This window comes from Phalacrocorax aristotelis, chromosome 13 (genome assembly GCF_949628215.1).
Source record: "Phalacrocorax aristotelis chromosome 13, bGulAri2.1, whole genome shotgun sequence".
NCBI lineage: Eukaryota > Metazoa > Chordata > Aves > Suliformes > Phalacrocoracidae > Phalacrocorax > Phalacrocorax aristotelis.
The window spans coordinates 2,720,782-2,740,077 of NC_134288.1; the positions used below are offsets into that span (position 1 = coordinate 2,720,782).

At 61.1% G+C, this 19,296-nt stretch overlaps 2 protein-coding genes across 2 annotated transcripts; both read left to right on the top strand.

Annotated features, from left to right (window-relative positions):
* The first annotated feature begins 7,624 nt into the window (after positions 1-7,624).
* Positions 7,625-11,339, top strand: LOC142064255 (uncharacterized). Its single transcript, XM_075108938.1, has 5 exons — positions 7,625-7,968; positions 8,114-8,254; positions 8,908-9,069; positions 9,261-9,350; positions 9,713-11,339. The coding sequence occupies exons 2-5, from the start codon at positions 8,159-8,161 to the stop codon at positions 11,156-11,158; spliced, it is 1,794 nt and encodes a 597-aa protein (XP_074965039.1). The 5' UTR covers positions 7,625-7,968; positions 8,114-8,158; the 3' UTR covers positions 11,159-11,339.
* A 3,522-nt stretch (positions 11,340-14,861) lies between these two features.
* On the top strand, positions 14,862-18,770 carry LOC142064231 (uncharacterized). The gene is made up of 5 exons (XM_075108899.1): positions 14,862-15,398; positions 15,544-15,684; positions 16,338-16,499; positions 16,691-16,780; positions 17,143-18,770. Exons 2-5 carry the CDS (start codon positions 15,589-15,591, stop codon positions 18,586-18,588), a joined length of 1,794 nt encoding a protein of 597 aa, XP_074965000.1. The 5' UTR covers positions 14,862-15,398; positions 15,544-15,588; the 3' UTR covers positions 18,589-18,770.
* Positions 18,771-19,296: the final 526 nt, after the last annotated feature.

Below are 19,296 nucleotides of genomic sequence, written 5' to 3' on the forward strand. Positions count from 1 at the left end.
CGGGAATTGGATGTTGACTGCTGTGGGCCAACAATCCAATTCAGTGCAGTCGCCTGACTCGAGGCTGCTTTGCCCGTGACAGGGAAGAGGTCTAAAAAGGAAAAGGGGGAAAGCTGAGCTAAGAAGGAGCCTCTCTGCTGTGGCCGTTCCTTGCATCTCTTCCCGCTTGTCGAGGATGCCTGCTTTGCTTCACAGAATCGCAGAGGAGTTGAGGTGGGAAGGGCCCTGTGGAGATGACCTCTCAAAGCGCGCTCAGCAAGAGCGGGTGGCCCACAGGCCTGTCCCATGGTCCGGTGGGCGGCAGCCGGGCGGCGGCACGGCAACGCAGCGATGTGACAACGCTGCAACGTGACAACGGTGTGATGCGACAATGCCCCGTGGCTCTATATAGCCGCTCGCTGGGAGCCTCTGGAGCGAGCGGAGTCAGCGCAGGGTCGCAGCTCCACGAGAGCTCTTGGAAGGAGCCGCGGAGCGCCGTCTCACTGCTGGCGTCCGAAAGGCAGACGCACTGCCGAGTGCACTGGGAGAGAGGAGAGAGGTGAGCAGCGGGGCCGACGGAGAGGGCTCAGCCGGGGAGCCCCGGGTGTGGCAGGGTTGCTCTGGGGCCTTGGCACATGCCCTTTCTTGCAAGTGCCATGCAGGAGGCTTCTTGAGCTGGCACCTGAGTGTCTCTGTCTTCCTAGCTCGGGCACAGGAGACGGCACCTGGGAGAAGGAGCTACTGGGCTGATGGATCCGAGGCTGCTGGACCTCCCCCTCGGGGTCAAAATCCCTGTGTTGCCCGGCTCCAAGCCTGTCTTCTGCAGGGCAAAGCTGGGGGAAAAGGTAAACGAAGCAGAAAGGGGTAGAAAAGCTCTCTTCTTTTACGGGGTCCCCGTCATTCAGAGAAGGGGCGGCCTTGTGCCCACCTGCTCTACAGCGGGAGCTGCAGCCCTTCAGTCGCACAGGGCTGGGGAGGCGCGGGGAGCGCGTGGCTCCATGGTGCCAAGAGGAAGGAGGACTTGCCCCATAGCGGTGCTCCAGGCTGGCCAGAGCTGGATGGAGAGGAGTCTTCCAGCTACCTTTAGCTTTGCACAAGCACAGCTTGGCACCTCTGGGGAGCAGCGCAATCCTGTTTTGCAACAAGGGTGAATTGCCTGAGGAAAAGGCATGGCTGTAGGCAACATTGCAGCTCAGCTCCTTACAGGTGCAGCACGGGGTGCACCCCTCTCACCCCCGCAGTAAACAGCTCCTTGTCTGCCTCCAGCACCGGTAGAGATAGCCACCGGACGGGGGGGTGTAGGCAGAGGCCGCCTTCTCCGCTGGAGAGTCTCTGATGTAGCGAGAGCTCTCCTCTGGGTGGGAAGCAAGCCAGGGACTAGCCTGTACCTCGGAGCTTTGGAAATGCCAGCCTGTGTGTGTGAGGAGCTCGGAAGCATGTTCGTCTCCGCTGCTCTCTCCTGACCTGGAGTTCATCCTCTGGAACATCTCCCTTACAGCTTCAGCGGCCCTCATGCTATTTTGACCTGGGAGATCCCTACGGTCGCCGACTGCCCACAGAGTACAACAGCCTGCATGACCCCCATCTCCGGGCCTACCACAAACGCCAAGACAACCTGCAGAGGCTGAAGAGAGGGGGTTTCGTCACCAGCGATGGCAAGGTAGGTTTGGCCGATAGTCGTCGGGCCGATAAAAACGGTTCCCTCCGAGCGGGGTTCCCTGAGCGCAGAGGGAGCACGTGCAGAGGAGCAGCCCCCCTCCCGCTGGGTTTGGGCTGTTTCGGGGAAGGCAGCCTGCTGCCAGTAGCTGGCTTGACAGCGTTCGGGCGATTTCTGCCCTCGTCTCTCCGTAGGTGGTTTGCACTCTGAAGGAGTTCAACGAGTACAGGCAGTATCTGACCGGACTCAAGCTGGAGGCAGAGTACGTGTTCAGGCGAGAGGAGGTAGGCAAAGCGCAGTGTTGGCGGACGCCTGTCAGCGGCACGGTGCCGAGGGCTGGGGCTTGGCTCGCGGCATCTCGGGGGGGGCGCTCAGTGCAGAAGAGACGAGGGCTGTGCTCGTGGGCCAGGCGTGGTGCCGGGGAAAGGACTAGCCGGCTCAGAGCTGAGCCAGCGCAGGGTGCTGGGGTGGGCACGGGCAGGAAGGTCATGTGCGAGCCCGCGTTGTCCTGAGGGAACCCTTCTCTTGTGCCCTCGCCGCATGGCTGAAGCAGAGCGCTGGCCTGGGCCCGCGTGAAGCCTCAGCACGCAGGGGCGGGAGCGCTTGTCTGGGCAACGGCGAGCCACAACGCGGTGTCACCTTGCAGGAAAGGCTTCGGTAACGCCTGGCCACGTTAAGGGATGCCCACAAACCGCTGGGGACAATCGACGCTTCGTGCCTGCTGGAGCAGCTGCGGCAGCCTCAAAGACCATCTTGCCCACCTCCACCCGCGAGCAGAAAGATCTCCCTGAAATCGGGGCGCTGCAGGAGGCTGAAAGCAGCTTTGGATGAAGGCCAAACCTGCTCCCAACCTGAGCTGGGACAGGAAGGTGCTGAGCTGCCCAGGAGGGTCAGTAGCGGTGCTGACTCCGGCAAGCAGCCAGACCGCGCTGCAGACAGCGTGTCCAGAGCTGCGTCTCAACAACAAGCCGCAACAGAAGCCCAGAAGCTTGAAGAGGTGGCTGAGGCTGTGGTGTGGGAAGTGTTGCAGAGGGTGAAGGCTCCTCGGGCTCAGGCTGCCTGCGTTTTAAGGAGGGCTGCCCAGGGGATCAGGGGAAGCTTGTGTGGCAGCGCCGGAGGAGCAGAGCCTTCGGAGACTTCTCCTTCACTTTGCCAGCAGGAAATCGGACGGGTGGCCAAAGAGCTCGTAGCAACCGTGCTGGAGAGCTTGGCAAAGGCTTTGACATCCAGCACGGCCGCAGCGTGTGAGCCAGGGCCGGCAGGCAGGCGGAAGGAGCGACCTGTTGCCGGAGGAGCCACCCGAGCCGAGGAAGAGAAATCGGGGCAAGCTGAAACAGCAGCTTCCGATGGAGCGTCTGCAGAGGCTTCCCTGGACAAACTCATCAGAGAAGTTGTTGACGGCGTTTGCTGCACCTTGGAATCCTTTGCAACTTCTCAGGTTGAACGAGACCCTAGCTGCAAATATTCCAACAGCCTGGAGCTTCCTGGGAGAAATCTCTCCAAGAGACAGGCGCAGCCATCCCAGGCGCCTTTCTCAAGGCAGGCTGTGGAACAAGCACAGGGACTCCCCAGAGCATCTCAACAGCAGAGCCTGGAAGCAAGCAAGGGACCAAAGTCGCTTGCCTTGCAGCCACTGCCAAACAGAGTCGCTGCTGATGCCTCGCAACTCAGTGGCACGACTGCCGGGGAGAGCATCCAAAATGCCTCCTCCGGAGTTCAGCAGCACCACGCCGAACGGGCTGGGTATGCCACAACCGTTGTCCCTGAGGTTCTTGCAACGGCGCCGAAGTTCGAGCGAGAACTGACGCCGAAGCCGACAGCCTTAGCCAACACTTTGGCTATAAGGACCATGGCAAGCCGCATCATCGACTCTGTTTTAGAGCGGAGCTGTCAACCCGGGCCTGCCCTGAGTCCCAGACTGAATTTTGGAAGGTGCGTCGCAAAGCTGCCTGCACCATCAGATGGAAAGGAGAGCTATCCCGCTGAGGACGTCCTCCCCTCCGTGTGCCCACACTTCTCCGGACAGCCCGTCGTCCGGCGGGTGCGAAGCCCCCTGCCCGGGCAGGAGCACAGCGCAGAGCAGTGCGCGTAAAGCTTGTGCAAGGCGAGCCCCAGCAGCCCGTGTCAGAAAGGAGGGTGTTAGCTGGCAGGCTTGTGGACACTGTCCTGAGGAGGTGTGTGGCAGGAGAGGTGTAGAAGAGCCCCTGGGCAGCTCCACCAGGCAGCACACACAGACCTTACGCCCTTGTGCTCGCAATAAAGAGCTCACTCCCAAGTGCTTGCTTGTGCCTACCTACGTTCAAGCCAGCCCAGGCTGTGTCTGGGCATTTTCCCTGCGGCAATCTCCCTCGTCTTTTTCCCTCCTGCGGCCTCCGTCACGCTAAGACCCGATTTTAGAGGGAATCTTAACCACGGAGGCGAGAAGTAGCCAGCATTTTTGTCTTGTTTAGCAAGCTTTGCTGCCAGGCTAGCGGAGGGGACGGGTCCGGTTCTAGGAGGCCTGGCTTTCACCTTCTGTGAGGGACAATGTTGGCCTTCGCCTTGAGATCCTTTTTGCAGGGCCCTTTCTCCTCAGGCCAAGCTCCCCCAGAAGCTCTGCACAGATAGGTGCTGTCACTGCGCCTGGGATGGGCGGTGGCCTCTCCACCCGGGGCCCGCTCTGCCACGTGTTGTTTGGGTCTGGTCTGTCCTGAGCGGGGAGGCAGGTATGTTGTGGAGGCCCAGAATGGTGCACGGGAGCAGGTTCGCATGAGCAGCCCGTGCCAGGGCTCAGCCAGAGGGGAGCGGCGGGAGCAACCCCCTCTTGAACGGGAGCTCACTACCCTGCTGTGCCGCACACGGGCTTGGCCTTGGACGGTCTCCCATGGAGCATCCCCTGGGGAAGGGAGGCCTTCGGTCCCACAAGGAGACAAGGCCGAGGGTTGACAGTTGACATTCAAACGCTAACTGCTCGGCGGTGGAAATTTGTGACCGAGGAACGATCCGGCACGGAGGGCAAGGAGGCCCCACTGCGAGAAGGGGTTGACCTGGCTGGAAGCAGGGGTGCCAGAGACAGCAGGACTCCCTGCAAGGGAGTGCAGTTTCCCTGGGTGATTAGAAACAGCCTCGGCACTGCCTTGTAGCCATCCTGGAACGGAAGCTCTCAGGGGCCACCTCTGACTGGCCAGCAGAGCTGCTCTGGGAGATGGGCCCACGGCCCAGCTGAGGTGCCCCAGGCAAACCGCTCAAACTGCTCACGGGATGGGCGCTGGTGCAAGGGGAGGGAAGGAACCTGCTTGTGATGCATCATTGCCGACTCCAGGTAGAGCCGCTCTGCCCAATGCATTGTTCGGGTTTTTTGGTTTAGCTTGGTTGTTTTTCGTATTCAAGCACAAACGTGGGTTTAGTTTGCCTCGAGGGGTGCCGTAAAAATTCCCCAATAGCAGGAAACAGAGCCCAGCCTACCCAGAGAACCTCTCGAGTCTTTGGTTTACCACTCTGCCCATCTGCAGAGAGAAAGTAACCCCAGCTGCAGGGAGCCTACAGCGGGCACCTGGAGGGGCCCTCACAGCCCTGCGACACCGGCAACAAGGGACATGTTGTGCAGGCGTTCTTTAGCTCTAACTTCTGGAAGGCCTTCCCACAGGAACTGCTATGTATCGGAGGCTGTGAGCAGTGGCTCGAGGTAAGGCGTGAGCTCCCTCAGTCTCTCTCTCCACCCCAGCCTCTTTCCCGGGACAATGCCAGCCCTTCAGGATCACCAGCACTCGTCCCCACACCTCCACAGCCAGCCCCTCTCTCCCCCAGGCTAAAGGCGTCCTTCTCTCCTGGCTGGCCAAACCAGAGGTCCCTCGTGTTCCCTGGCAAGACGGTCAGCACGCAGACGCAGAGAGGGAAATGCTCGCTGCAGGCAGCTAGGTATGCTCCCGAGCACCTTGGCTGCCCCTGGAGCAGCCAGCCCCTCGGGCCCTCTTCTCACTCATGTCAGCACCAGAAAACACCAGCAGCCAAACCACCTTCCCTCTGCTACTCCAGCCCTGCCCGGTCACTCTGGATTCTGTTCTGAATTGCCTTCTTTCTGTTCGTGCCCTCTCCTCGACTGGAATGGCAAAACCCCGTGACACGGGGGTGAGAATATCTTTGTAAGCAAACTGGCTGGCAGGATGGAGACACGCAGCGCCGCGTGCCTCTGTCGCCTCTGCACCCCGGCCCCTGCCGAGGCTTTCGGCAGAGACCGCCTTCCTCCTGCCCTCGCTGAGCTCCTGGGCTCAGAAGTGCCGTGAACTTCAGTGGGTCTCTTTGCAGGGACGTCACCACGCTCGTAACATCGCAGGCTGTCCCAGCTGATGTGTGGCCATGGGATCCTCTCCGTGAGCTTTACCGATACCCCAACACACCGCAGTGTGCTGGTTTTGGCTGACAAGGCGTTAATTCTCCTCCCCGTGGGGCGCCGGCTACCTTTCCAGCTTCCCGCGCTCTGCCACGTCGGCGGGAGGCTGGCAGGGGCAGAGGGGCAGGGCCACGGCGGGGGCGGCTGCCCGCCGCTGCCCAACGGCATGTTCATTCCGTAGCATGTGACACCATGGCCAGTATATTAAGGGGGGGGCAGTTTTCGGCTCGGAAGAGGCGGGCCGTGGGGCGGGCGGGCGCCTGCGTCGCGTGGCGTATTTCCGCCCTTCATTCCCCTCCCCCGCCCCGCCCGGGTTTTGCGCCTCTCGTTGTTCTCATTTCCATTGCATTGTTGTTGTTTGGGTTTTTTTTCGAAATCTTAATCATCGAACTGTTCTTATCTGAACCCACGAGCGTTACCCTTCTGATTCTCTCCCCGATCTGCCCGTGGGGGAGTGAGCGAGCGGCTGTGCGGGGCTGAGCTGCCGGCTAAACCACGACACACAGGTAAGGAGCGGTCTCTGTTTTTAAAGTGATGGAACCCCAGAGGTGTGACACAACTTCCAAGGGGGTCTTAGTTTAGCTAGTTCCTGTCACTTTTGTGACTCCCTGACTTGCACTGCACAGGGCGTTCTGCTCTGCCTTGCCTGGCTTCTTACAGGCAGAGCCCGGCGGATGCACGGTCTGGCGTCTGCTGCGGCTCTCGGGCGTCCCTGTGCTTTCCAGCTGCAGAGGAACTGCACACAGGGCCTCGCACGTCCCCTACCGGGACCACATACAGCTCCGGCAGCGCTTCCTGAGGGTGCAAATGTCTGTGAACACGGCGCAAGGGGCGTCGCTGTTGTGGCTGAGGAGCCAACGCCGCAGGGAGAGGGGAGTCGGGGCACAGCCGATGCCGCTCCTGCGCTTGCAAAGCAGGAGAAGAGCGGCAGCTGGCGCATGTGCAAGAGGCTGCTTTGGAAGCAGAGGAGCATGGTTCCTGGGCCGTGCACTTTGCTGTTTCCCGCGAGACCCACGGTAATCATCGGCACGTACCATTTATTACTCTCCCTGTTTCTTGCCTTTGTTTAACAAGAGAGCCTGGCAGGACCTCTCCCGTTTCAAAGCTGCCACGACGACCTGAGGAGGACAGGCGACGCACCACCGATCCCAAACGCGGGCACGCAGTCGTTAGGCTCGATGGTCGGGCCGCCGTTCAGCAGGACCTAGACGGGCTGGAGGAAGGGGCCATCGGCGACCTCACCGCATCCAGCCCCAAAGCGGTAGGAAGTGAGAGCCGAAGCGAGCAGCAGAGACGAGGGCGGGGGAGGCTGACTGGGAAGGGGGCAGAGAGGTGCCTGGGCTGAAGGGGAGCCTGAGGAAAGGGCAGGGGAGGGGTTTCCCTCGGCCTCTGTTTGCCTTCTGCGTTGTTTCTCAAGACGCGAATCGGGAATTGGATGTTGACTGCTGTGGGCCAACAATCCAATTCAGTGCAGTCGCCTGACTCGAGGCTGCTTTGCCCGTGACAGGGAAGAGGTCTAAAAAGGAAAAGGGGGAAAGCTGAGCTAAGAAGGAGCCTCTCTGCTGTGGCCGTTCCTTGCATCTCTTCCCGCTTGTCGAGGATGCCTGCTTTGCTTCACAGAATCGCAGAGGAGTTGAGGTGGGAAGGGCCCTGTGGAGATGACCTCTCAAAGCGCGCTCAGCAAGAGCGGGTGGCCCACAGGCCTGTCCCATGGTCCGGTGGGCGGCAGCCGGGCGGCGGCACGGCAACGCAGCGATGTGACAACGCTGCAACGTGACAACGGTGTGATGCGACAATGCCCCGTGGCTCTATATAGCCGCTCGCTGGGAGCCTCTGGAGCGAGCGGAGTCAGCGCAGGGTCGCAGCTCCACGAGAGCTCTTGGAAGGAGCCGCGGAGCGCCGTCTCACTGCTGGCGTCCGAAAGGCAGACGCACTGCCGAGTGCACTGGGAGAGAGGAGAGAGGTGAGCAGCGGGGCCGACGGAGAGGGCTCAGCCGGGGAGCCCCGGGTGTGGCAGGGTTGCTCTGGGGCCTTGGCACATGCCCTTTCTTGCAAGTGCCATGCAGGAGGCTTCTTGAGCTGGCACCTGAGTGTCTGTGTCTTCCTAGCTCGGGCACAGGAGACGGCACCTGGGAGAAGGAGCTACTGGGCTGATGGATCCGAGGCTGCTGGACCTCCCCCTCGGGGTCAAAATCCCTGTGTTGCCCGGCTCCAAGCCTGTCTTCTGCAGGGCAAAGCTGGGGGAAAAGGTAAACGAAGCGGAAAGGGGTGGAAAAGCTCTCTTCTTTTACGGGGTCCCCGTCATTCAGAGAAGGGGCGGCCTTGTGCCCACCTGCTCTACAGCGGGAGCTGCAGCCCTTCAGTCGCACAGGGCTGGGGAGGCGCGGGGAGCGCGTGGCTCCATGGTGCCAAGAGGAAGGAGGACTTGCCCCATAGCGGTGCTCCAGGCTGGCCAGAGCTGGATGGAGAGGAGTCTTCCAGCTACCTTTAGCTTTGCACAAGCACAGCTTGGCACCTCTGGGGAGCAGCGCAATCCTGTTTTGCAACAAGGGTGAATTGCCTGAGGAAAAGGCATGGCTGTAGGCAACATTGCAGCTCAGCTCCTTACAGGTGCAGCACGGGGTGCACCCCTCTCACCCCCGCAGTAAACAGCTCCTTGTCTGCCTCCAGCACCGGTAGAGATAGCCACCGGACGGGGGGGTGTAGGCAGAGGCCGCCTTCTCCGCTGGAGAGTCTCTGATGTAGCGAGAGCTCTCCTCTGGGTGGGAAGCAAGCCAGGGACTAGCCTGTACCTCGGAGCTTTGGAAATGCCAGCCTGTGTGTGTGAGGAGCTCGGAAGCATGTTCGTCTCCGCTGCTCTCTCCTGACCTGGAGTTCATCCTCTGGAACATCTCCCTTACAGCTTCAGCGACCCTCATGCTATTTTGACCTGGGAGATCCCTACGGTCGCCGACTGCCCACAGAGTACAACAGCCTGCACGACCCCCATCTCCGGGCCTACCACAAACGCCAAGACAACCTGCAGAGGCTGAAGAGAGGGGGTTTCGTCACCAGCGATGGCAAGGTAGGTTTGGCCGATAGTCGTCGGGCCGATAAAAACGGTTCCCTCCGAGCGGGGTTCCCTGAGCGCAGAGGGAGCACGTGCAGAGGAGCAGCCCCCCTCCCGCTGGGTTTGGGCTGTTTCGGGGAAGGCAGCCTGCTGCCAGTAGCTGGCTTGACAGCGTTCGGGCGATTTCTGCCCTCGTCTCTCCGTAGGTGGTTTGCACTCTGAAGGAGTTCAACGAGTACAGGCAGTATCTGACCGGACTCAAGCTGGAGGCAGAGTACGTGTTCAGGCGAGAGGAGGTAGGCAAAGCGCAGTGTTGGCGGACGCCTGTCAGCGGCACGGTGCCGAGGGCTGGGGCTTGGCTCGCGGCATCTCGGGGGGGGCGCTCAGTGCAGAAGAGACGAGGGCTGTGCTCGTGGGCCAGGCGTGGTGCCGGGGAAAGGACTAGCCGGCTCAGAGCTGAGCCAGCGCAGGGTGCTGGGGTGGGCACGGGCAGGAAGGTCATGTGCGAGCCCGCGTTGTCCTGAGGGAACCCTTCTCTTGTGCCCTCGCCGCGTGGCTGAAGCAGAGCGCTGGCCTGGGCCCGCGTGAAGCCTCAGCACGCAGGGGCGGGAGCGCTTGTCTGGGCAACGGCGAGCCACAACGCGGTGTCACCTTGCAGGAAAGGCTTCGGCAACGCCTGGCCACGTTAAGGGATGCCCACAAACCGCTGGGGACAATGGACGCTTTGTGCCTGCTGGAGCAGCTGCGGCAGCCTCAAAGACCATCTTGCCCACCTCCACCCGCGAGCAGAAAGATCTCCCTGAAATCGGGGCGCTGCAGGAGGCTGAAAGCAGCTTTGGATGAAGGCCAAACCTGCTCCCAACCTGAGCTGGGACAGGAAGGTGCTGAGCTGCCCAGGAGGGTCAGTAGCGGTGCTGACTCCGGCAAGCAGCCAGACCGCGCTGCAGACAGCGTGTCCAGAGCTGCGTCTCAACAACAAGCCGCAACAGAAGCCCAGAAGCTTGAAGAGGTGGCTGAGGCTGTGGTGTGGGAGGTGTTGCAGAGGGTGAAGGCTCCTCGGGCTCAGGCTGCCTGCGTTTTAAGGAGGGCTGCCCAGGGGATCAGGGGAAGCTTGTGTGGCAGCGCCGGAGGAGCAGAGCCTTTGGAGACTTCTCCTTCACTTTGCCAGCAGGAAATCGGACGGGTGGCCAAAGAGCTCGTAGCGACCGTGCTGGAGAGCTTGGCAAAGGCTTTGACATCCAGCATGGCCACAGCGTGTGAGCCAGGGCCGGCAGGCAGGCGGAAGGAGCGACCTGTTGCCGGAGGAGCCACCCGAGCCGAGGAAGAGAAATCGGGGCAAGCTGAAACAGCAGCTTCCGATGGAGCGTCTGCAGAGGCTTCCCTGGACAAACTCATCAGAGAAGTTGTTGACGGCGTTTGCTGCACCTTGGAATCCTTTGCAACTTCTCAGGTTGAACGAGACCCTAGCTGCAAATATTCCAACAGCCTGGAGCTTCCTGGGAGAAATCTCTCCAAGAGACAGGCGCAGCCATCCCAGGCGCCTTTCTCAAGGCAGGCTGTGGAACAAGCACAGGGACTCCCCAGAGCATCTCAACAGCAGAGCCTGGAAGCAAGCAAGGGACCAAAGTCGCTTGCCTTGCAGCCACTGCCAAACAGAGTCGCTGCTGATGCCTCGCAACTCAGTGGCACGACTGCCGGGGAGAGCATCCAAAATGCCTCCTCCGGAGTTCAGCAGCACCACGCCGAACGGGCTGGGTATGCCACAACCGTTGTCCCTGAGGTTCTTGCAACGGCGCCGAAGTTCGAGCGAGAACTGACGCCGAAGCCGACAGCCTTAGCCAACACTTTGGCTATAAGGACCATGGCAAGCCGCATCATCGACTCTGTTTTAGAGCGGAGCTGTCAACCTGGGCCTGCCCTGAGTCCCAGACTGAATTTTGGAAGGTGCGTCGCAAAGCTGCCTGCACCATCAGATGGAAAGGAGAGCTATCCCGCTGAGGACGTCCTCCCCTCCGTGTGCCCACACTTCTCCGGACAGCCCGTCGTCCGGCGGGTGCGAAGCCCCCTGCCCGGGCAGGAGCACAGCGCAGAGCAGTGCGCGTAAAGCTTGTGCAAGGCGAGCCCCAGCAGCCCGTGTCAGAAAGGAGGGTGTTAGCTGGCAGGCTTGTGGACACTGTCCTGAGGAGGTGTGTGGCAGGAGAGGTGTAGAAGAGCCCCTGGGCAGCTCCACCAGGCAGCACACACAGACCTTACGCCCTTGTGCTCGCAATAAAGAGCTCACTCCCAAGTGCTTGCTTGTGCCTACCTACGTTCAAGCCAGCCCAGGCTGTGTCTGGGCATTTTCCCTGCGGCAATCTCCCTCGTCTTTTTCCCTCCTGCGGCCTCCGTCACGCTAAGACCCGATTTTAGAGGGAATCTTAACCACGGAGGCGAGAAGTAGCCAGCATTTTTGTCTTGTTTAGCAAGCTTTGCTGCCAGGCTAGCGGAGGGGACGGGTCCGGTTCTAGGAGGCCTGGCTTTCACCTTCTGTGAGGGACAATGTTGGCCTTCGCCTTGAGATCCTTTTTGCAGGGCCCTTTCTCCTCAGGCCGAGCTCCCCCAGAAGCTCTGCACAGATAGGTGCTGTCACTGCGCCTGGGATGGGCGGTGGCCTCTCCACCCGGGGCCCGCTCTGCCACGTGTTGTTTGGGTCTGGTCTGTCCTGAGCGGGGAGGCAGGTATGTTGTGGAGGCCCAGAATGGTGCACGGGAGCAGGTTCCCATGAGCAGCCTGTGCCAGGGCTCAGCCAGAGGGGAGCGGCGGGAGCAACCCCCTCTCGAACGGGAGCTCACTACCCTGCTGTGCCGCACACGGGCTTGGCCTTGGACGGTCTCCCATGGAGCATCCCCTGGGGAAGGGAGGCCTTCGGTCCCACAAGGAGACAAGGCCGAGGGTTGACAGTTGACATTCAAACGCTAACTGCTCGGCGGTGGAAATTTGTGACCGAGGAACGATCCGGCACGGAGGGCAAGGAGGCCCCACTGCGAGAAGGGGTTGACCTGGCTGGAAGCAGGGGTGCCAGAGACAGCAGGACTCCCTGCAAGGGAGCGCAGTTTCCCTGGGTGATTAGAAACAGCCTCGGCACTGCCTTGTAGCCATCCTGGAACGGAAGCTCTCAGGGGCCACCTCTGACTGGCCAGCAGAGCTGCTCTGGGAGATGGGCCCACGGCCCAGCTGAGGTGCCCCAGGCAAACCGCTCAAACTGCTCACGGGATGGGCGCTGGTGCAAGGGGAGGGAAGGAACCTGCTTGTGACGCATCATTGCCGACTCCAGGTAGAGCCGCTCTGCCCAATGCATTGTTCGGGTTTTTTGGTTTAGCTTGGTTGTTTTTCGTATTCAAGCACAAACGTGGGTTTAGTTTGCCTCGAGGGGTGCCGTAAAAATTCCCCAATAGCAGGAAACAGAGCCCGGCCTACCCAGAGAACCTCTCGAGTCTTTGGTTTACCACTCTGCCCATCTGCAGAGAGAAAGTAACCCCAGCTGCAGGGAGCCTACAGCGGGCACCTGGAGGGGCCCTCACAGCCCTGCGACACCGGCAACAAGGGACATGTTGTGCAGGAGTTCTTTAGCTCTAACTTCTGGAAGGCCTTCCCACAGGAACTGCTATGTATCGGAGGCTGTGAGCAGTGGCTCGAGGTAAGGCGTGAGCTCCCTCAGTCTCTCTCTCCACCCCAGCCTCTTTCCCGGGACAATGCCAGCCCTTCAGGATCACCAGCACTCGTCCCCACACCTCCACAGCCAGCCCCTCTCTCCCCCAGGCTAAAGGTGTCCTTCTCTCCTGGCTGGCCAAACCAGAGGTCCCTCGTGTTCCCTGGCAAGACGGTCAGCACGCAGACGCAGAGAGGGAAATGCTCGCTGCAGGCAGCTAGGTATGCTCCCGAGCACCTTGGCTGCCCCTGGAGCAGCCAGCCCCTCGGGCCCTCTTCTCACTCGTGTCAGCACCAGAAAACACCAGCAGCCAAACCACCTTCCCTCTGCTACTCCAGCCCTGCCCGGTCACTCTGGATTCTGTTCTGAATTGCCTTCTTTCTGTTCATGCCCTCTCCTCGACTGGAATGGCAAAACCCCGTGACACGGGGGTGAGAATATCTTTGTAAGCAAACTGGCTGGCAGGACGGAGACACGCAGCGCCGCGTGCCTCTGTCGCCTCTGCACCCCGGCCCCTGCCGAGGCTTTCAGCAGAGACCGCCTTCCTCCTGCCCTCGCTGAGCTCCTGGGCTCAGAAGTGCCGTGAACTTCAGTGGGTCTCTTTGCAGGGACGTCACCACGCTCGTAACATCGCAGGCTGTCCCAGCTGATGTGTGGCCATGGGATCCTCTCCGTGAGCTTTACCGATACCCCAACACACCGCAGTGTGCTGGTTTTGGCTGACAAGGCGTTAATTCTCCTCCCCGTGGGGCGCCGGCTACCTTTCCAGCTTCCCGCGCTCTGCCACGTCGGCGGGAGGCTGGCAGGGGCAGAGGGGCAGGGCCACGGCGGGGGCGGCTGCCCGCCGCTGCCCAACGGCATGTTCATTCCGTAGCATGTGACACCATGGCCAGTATATTAAGGGGGGGGCAGTTTTCGGCTCGGAAGAGGCGCGCCGTGGGGCGGGCGGGCGCCTGCGTCGCGTGGCGTATTTCCGCCCTTCATTCCCCTCCCCCGCCCCGCCCGGGTTTTGCGCCTCTCGTTGTTCTCATTTCCATTGCATTGTTGTTGTTTGGGTTTTTTTTCGAAATCTTAATCATCGAACTGTTCTTATCTGAACCCACGAGCGTTACCCTTCTGATTCTCTCCCCGATCTGCCCGTGGGGGAGTGAGCGAGCGGCTGTGCGGGGCTGAGCTGCCGGCTAAACCACGACACACAGGTAAGGAGCGGTCTCTGTTTTTAAAGTGATGGAACCCCAGAGGTGTGACACAACTTCCAAGGGGGTCTTAGTTTAGCTAGTTCCTGTCACTTTTGTGACTCCCTGACTTGCACTGCACAGGGCGTTCTGCTCTGCCTTGCCTAGCTTCTTACAGGCAGAGCCCGGCGGATGCACGGTCTGGCGTCTGCTGCGGCTCTCGGGCGTCCCTGTGCTTTCCAGCTGCAGAGGAACTGCACACAGGGCCTCGCACGTCCCCTACCGGGACCACATACAGCTCCGGCAGCGCTTCCTGAGGGTGCAAATGTCTGTGAACACGGCGCAAGGGGCGTCGCTGTTGTGGCTGAGGAGCCAACGCCGCAGGGAGAGGGGAGTCGGGGCACAGCCGATGCCGCTCCTGCGCTTGCAAAGCAGGAGAAGAGCGGCAGCTGGCGCATGTGCAAGAGGCTGCTTTGGAAGCAGAGGAGCATGGTTCCTGGGCCGTGCACTTTGCTGTTTCCCGCGAGACCCACGGTAATCATCGGCACGTACCATTTATTACTCTCCCTGTTTCTTGCCTTTGTTTAACAAGAGAGCCTGGCAGGACCTCTCCCGTTTCAAAGCTGCCACGACGACCTGAGGAGGACAGGCGACGCACCACCGATCCCAAACGCGGGCACGCAGTCGTTAGGCTCGATGGTCGGGCCGCCGTTCAGCAGGACCTAGACGGGCTGGAGGAAGGGGCCATCGGCGACCTCACCACATCCAGCCCCAAAGCGGTAGGAAGTGAGAGCCGAAGCGAGCAGCAGAGACGAGGGCGGGGGAGGCTGACTGGGAAGGGGGCAGAGAGGTGCCTGGGCTGAAGGGGAGCCTGAGGAAAGGGCAGGGGAGGGGTTTCCCTCGGCCTCTGTTTGCCTTCTGCGTTGTTTCTCAAGACGCGAATCGGGAATTGGATGTTGACTGCTGTGGGCCAACAATCCAATTCAGTGCAGTCGCCTGACTCGAGGCTGCTTTGCCCGTGACAGGGAAGAGGTCTAAAAAGGAAAAGGGGGAAAGCTGAGCTAAGAAGGAGCCTCTCTGCTGTGGCCGTTCCTTGCATCTCTTCCCGCTTGTCGAGGATGCCTGCTTTGCTTCACAGAATCGCAGAGGAGTTGAGGTGGGAAGGGCCCTGTGGAGATGACCTCTCAAAGCGCGCTCAGCAAGAGCGGGTGGCCCACAGGCCTGTCCCATGGTCCGGTGGGCGGCAGCCGGGCGGCGGCACGGCAACGCAGCGATGTGACAACGCTGCAACGTGACAACGGTGTGATGCGACAATGCCCCGTGGCTCTATATAGCCGCTCGCTGGGAGCCTCTGGAGCGAGCGGAGTCAGCGCAGGGTCGCAGCTCCACGAGAGCTCTTGGAAGGAGCCGCGGAGCGCCGTCTCACTGCTGGCGTCCGAAAGGCAGACGCGCTGCCGAGTGCACTGGGAGAGAGGAGAGAGGTGAGCAGCGGGGCCGACGGAGAGGGCTCAGCCGGGGAGCCCCGGGTGTGGCAGGGTTGCTCTGGGGCCTTGGCACATGCCCTTTCTTGCAAGTGCCATGCAGGAGGCTTCTTGAGCTGGCACCTGAGTGTCTGTGTCTTCCTAGCTCGGGCACAGGAGACGGCACCTGGGAGAAGGAGCTACTGGGCTGATGGATCCGAGGCTGCTGGACCTCCCCCTCGGGGTCAAAATCCCTGTGTTGCCCGGCTCCAAGCCTGTCTTCTGCAGGGCAAAGCTGGGGGAAAAGGTAAACGAAGCAGAAAGGGGTAGAAAAGCTCTCTTCTTTTACGGGGTCCCCGTCATTCAGAGAAGGGGCGGCCTTGTGCCCACCTGCTCTACAGCGGGAGCTGCAGCCCTTCAGTCGCACAGGGCTGGGGAGGCGCGGGGAGCGCGTGGCTCCATGGTGCCAAGAGGAAGGAGGACTTGCCCCATAGCGGTGCTCCAGGCTGGCCAGAGCTGGATGGAGAGGAGTCTTCCAGCTACCTTTAGCTTTGCACAAGCACAGCTTGGCACCTCTGGGGAGCAGCGCAATCCTGTTTTGCAACAAGGGTGAATTGCCTGAGGAAAAGGCATGGCTGTAGGCAACATTGCAGCTCAGCTCCTTACAGGTGCAGCACGGGGTGCACCCCTCTCACCCCCGCAGTAAACAGCTCCTTGTCTGCCTCCAGCACCGGTAGAGATAGCCACCGGACGGGGGGGTGTAGGCAGAGGCCGCCTTCTCCGCTGGAGAGTCTCTGATGTAGCGAGAGCTCTCCTCTGGGTGGGAAGCAAGCCAGGGACTAGCCTGTACCTCGGAGCTTTGGAAATGCCAGCCTGTGTGTGTGAGGAGCTCGGAAGCATGTTCGTCTCCGCTGCTCTCTCCTGACCTGGAGTTCATCCTCTGGAACATCTCCCTTACAGCTTCAGCGGCCCTCATGCTATTTTGACCTGGGAGATCCCTACGGTCGCCGACTGCCCACAGAGTACAACAGCCTGCACGACCCCCATCTCCGGGCCTACCACAAACGCCAAGACAACCTGCAGAGGCTGAAGAGAGGGGGTTTCGTCACCAGCGATGGCAAGGTAGGTTTGGCCGATAGTCGTCGCGCCGATAAAAACGGTTCCCTCCGAGCGGGGTTCCCCGAGCGCAGAGGGAGCACGTGCAGAGGAGCAGCCCCCCTCCCGCTGGGTTTGGGCTGTTTCGGGGAAGGCAGCCTGCTGCCAGTAGCTGGCTTGACAGCGTTCGGGCGATTTCTGCCCTCGTCTCTCCGTAGGTGGTTTGCACTCTGAAGGAGTTCAACGAGTACAGGCAGTATCTGACCGGACTCAAGCTGGAGGCAGAGTACGTGTTCAGGCGAGAGGAGGTAGGCAAAGCGCAGTGTTGGCGGACGCCTGTCAGCGGCACGGTGCCGAGGGCTGGGGCTTGGCTCGCGGCATCTCGGGGGGGGCGCTCAGTGCAGAAGAGACGAGGGCTGTGCTCGTGGGCCAGGCGTGGTGCCGGGGAAAGGACTAGCCGGCTCGGAGCTGAGCCAGCGCAGGGTGCTGGGGTGGGCACGGGCAGGAAGGTCATGTGCGAGCCCGCGTTGTCCTGAGGGAACCCTTCTCTTGTGCCCTCGCCGCGTGGCTGAAGCAGAGCGCTGGCCTGGGCCCGCGTGAAGCCTCAGCACGCAGGGGCGGGAGCGCTTGTCTGGGCAACGGCGAGCCGCAACGCGGTGTCACCTTGCAGGAAAGGCTTCGGCAACGCCTGGCCACGTTAAGGGATGCCCACAAACCGCTGGGGACAATGGACGCTTCGTGCCTGCTGGAGCAGCTGCGGCAGCCTCAAAGACCATCTTGCCCACCTCCACCCGCGAGCAGAAAGATCTCCCTGAAATCGGGGCGCTGCAGGAGGCTGAAAGCAGCTTTGGATGAAGGCCAAACCTGCTCCCAACCTGAGCTGGGACAGGAAGGTGCTGAGCTGCCCAGGAGGGTCAGTAGCGGTGCTGACTCCGGCAAGCAGCCAGACCGCGCTGCAGACAGCGTGTCCAGAGCTGCGTCTCAACAACAAGCCGCAACAGAAGCCCAGAAGCTTGAAGAGGTGGCTGAGGCTGTGGTGTGGGAAGTGTTGCAGAGGGTGAAGGCTCCTCGGGCTCAGGCTGCCTGCGTTTTAAGGAGGGCTGCCCAGGGGATCAGGGGAAGCTTGTGTGGCAGCGCCGGAGGAGCAGAGCCTTTGGAGACTTCTCCTTCACTTTGCCAGCAGGAAATCGGACGGGTGGCCAAAGAGCTCGTAGCGACCGTGCTGGAGAGCTTGGCAAAGGCTTTGACATCCAGCATGGCCACAGCGTGTGAGCCAGGGCCGGCAGGCAGGCGGAAGGAGCGACCTGTTGCCGGAGGAGCCACCCGAGCCGAGGAAGAGAAATCGGGGCAAGCTGAAACAGCAGCTTCCGATGGAGCGTCTGCAGAGGCTTCCCTGGACAAACTCATCAGAGAAGTTGTTGACGGCGTTTGCTGCACCTTGGAATCCTTTGCAACTTCTCAGGTTGAACGAGACCCTAGCTGCAAATATTCCAACAGCCTGGAGCTTCCTGGGAGAAATCTCTCCAAGAGACAGGCGCAGCCATCCCAGGCGCCTTTCTCAAGGCAGGCTGTGGAACAAGCACAGGGACTCCCCAGAGCATCTCAACAGCAGAGCCTGGAAGCAAGCAAGGGACCAAAGTCGCTTGCCTTGCAGCCACTGCCAAACAGAGTCGCTGCTGATGCCTCGCAACTCAGTGGCACGACTGCCGGGGAGAGCATCCAAAATGCCTCCTCCGGAGTTCAGCAGCACCACGCCGAACGGGCTGGGTATGCCACAACTGTTGTCCCTGAGGTTCTTGCAACGGCGCCGAAGTTCGAGCGAGAACTGACGCCGAAGCCGACAGCCTTAGCCAACACTTTGGCTATAAGGACCATGGCAAGCCGCATCATCGACTCTGTTTTAGAGCGGAGCTGTCAACCCGGGCCTGCCCTGAGTCCCAGACTGAATTTTGGAAGGTGCGTCGCAAAGCTGCCTGCACCATCAGATGGAAAGGAGAGCTATCCCGCTGAGGACGTCCTCCCCTCCGTGTGCCCACACTTCTCCGGACAGCCCGTCGTCCGGCGGGTGCGAAGCCCCCTGCCCGGGCAGGAGCACAGCGCAGAGCAGTGCGCGTAAAGCTTGTGCAAGGCGAGCCCCAGCAGCCCGTGTCAGAAAGGAGGGTGTTAGCTGGCAGGCTTGTGGACACTGTCCTGAGGAGGTGTGTGGCAGGAGAGGTGCAGAGCCCCTGGGCAGCTCCACCAGGCAGCACACACAGACCTTACGCCCTTGTGCTCGCAATAAAGAGCTCACTCCCAAGTGCTTGCTTGTGCCTACCTACGTTCAAGCCAGCCCAGGCTGTGTCTGGGCATTTTCCCTGCGGCAATCTCCCTCGTCTTTTTCCCTCCTGCGGCCTCCGTCACGCTAAGACCCGATTTTAGAGGGAATCTTAACCACGGAGGCGAGAAGTAGCCAGCATTTTTGTCTTGTTTAGCAAGCTTTGCTGCCAGGCTAGCGGAGGGGACGGGTCCGGTTCTAGGAGGCCTGGCTTTCACCTTCTGTGAGGGACAATGTTGGCCTTCGCCTTGAGATCCTTTTTGCAGGGCCCTTTCTCCTCAGGCCAAGCTCCCCCAGAAGCTCTGCACAGATAGGTGCTGTCACTGCGCCTGGGATGGGCGGTGGCCTCTCCACCCGGGGCCCGCTCTGCCACGTGTTGTTTGGGTCTGGTCTGTCCTGAGCGGGGAGGCAGGTATGTTGTGGAGGCCCAGAATGGTGCACGGGAGCAGGTTCGCATGAGCAGCCCGTGCCAGGGCTCAGCCAGAGGGGAGCGGCGGGAGCAACCCCCTC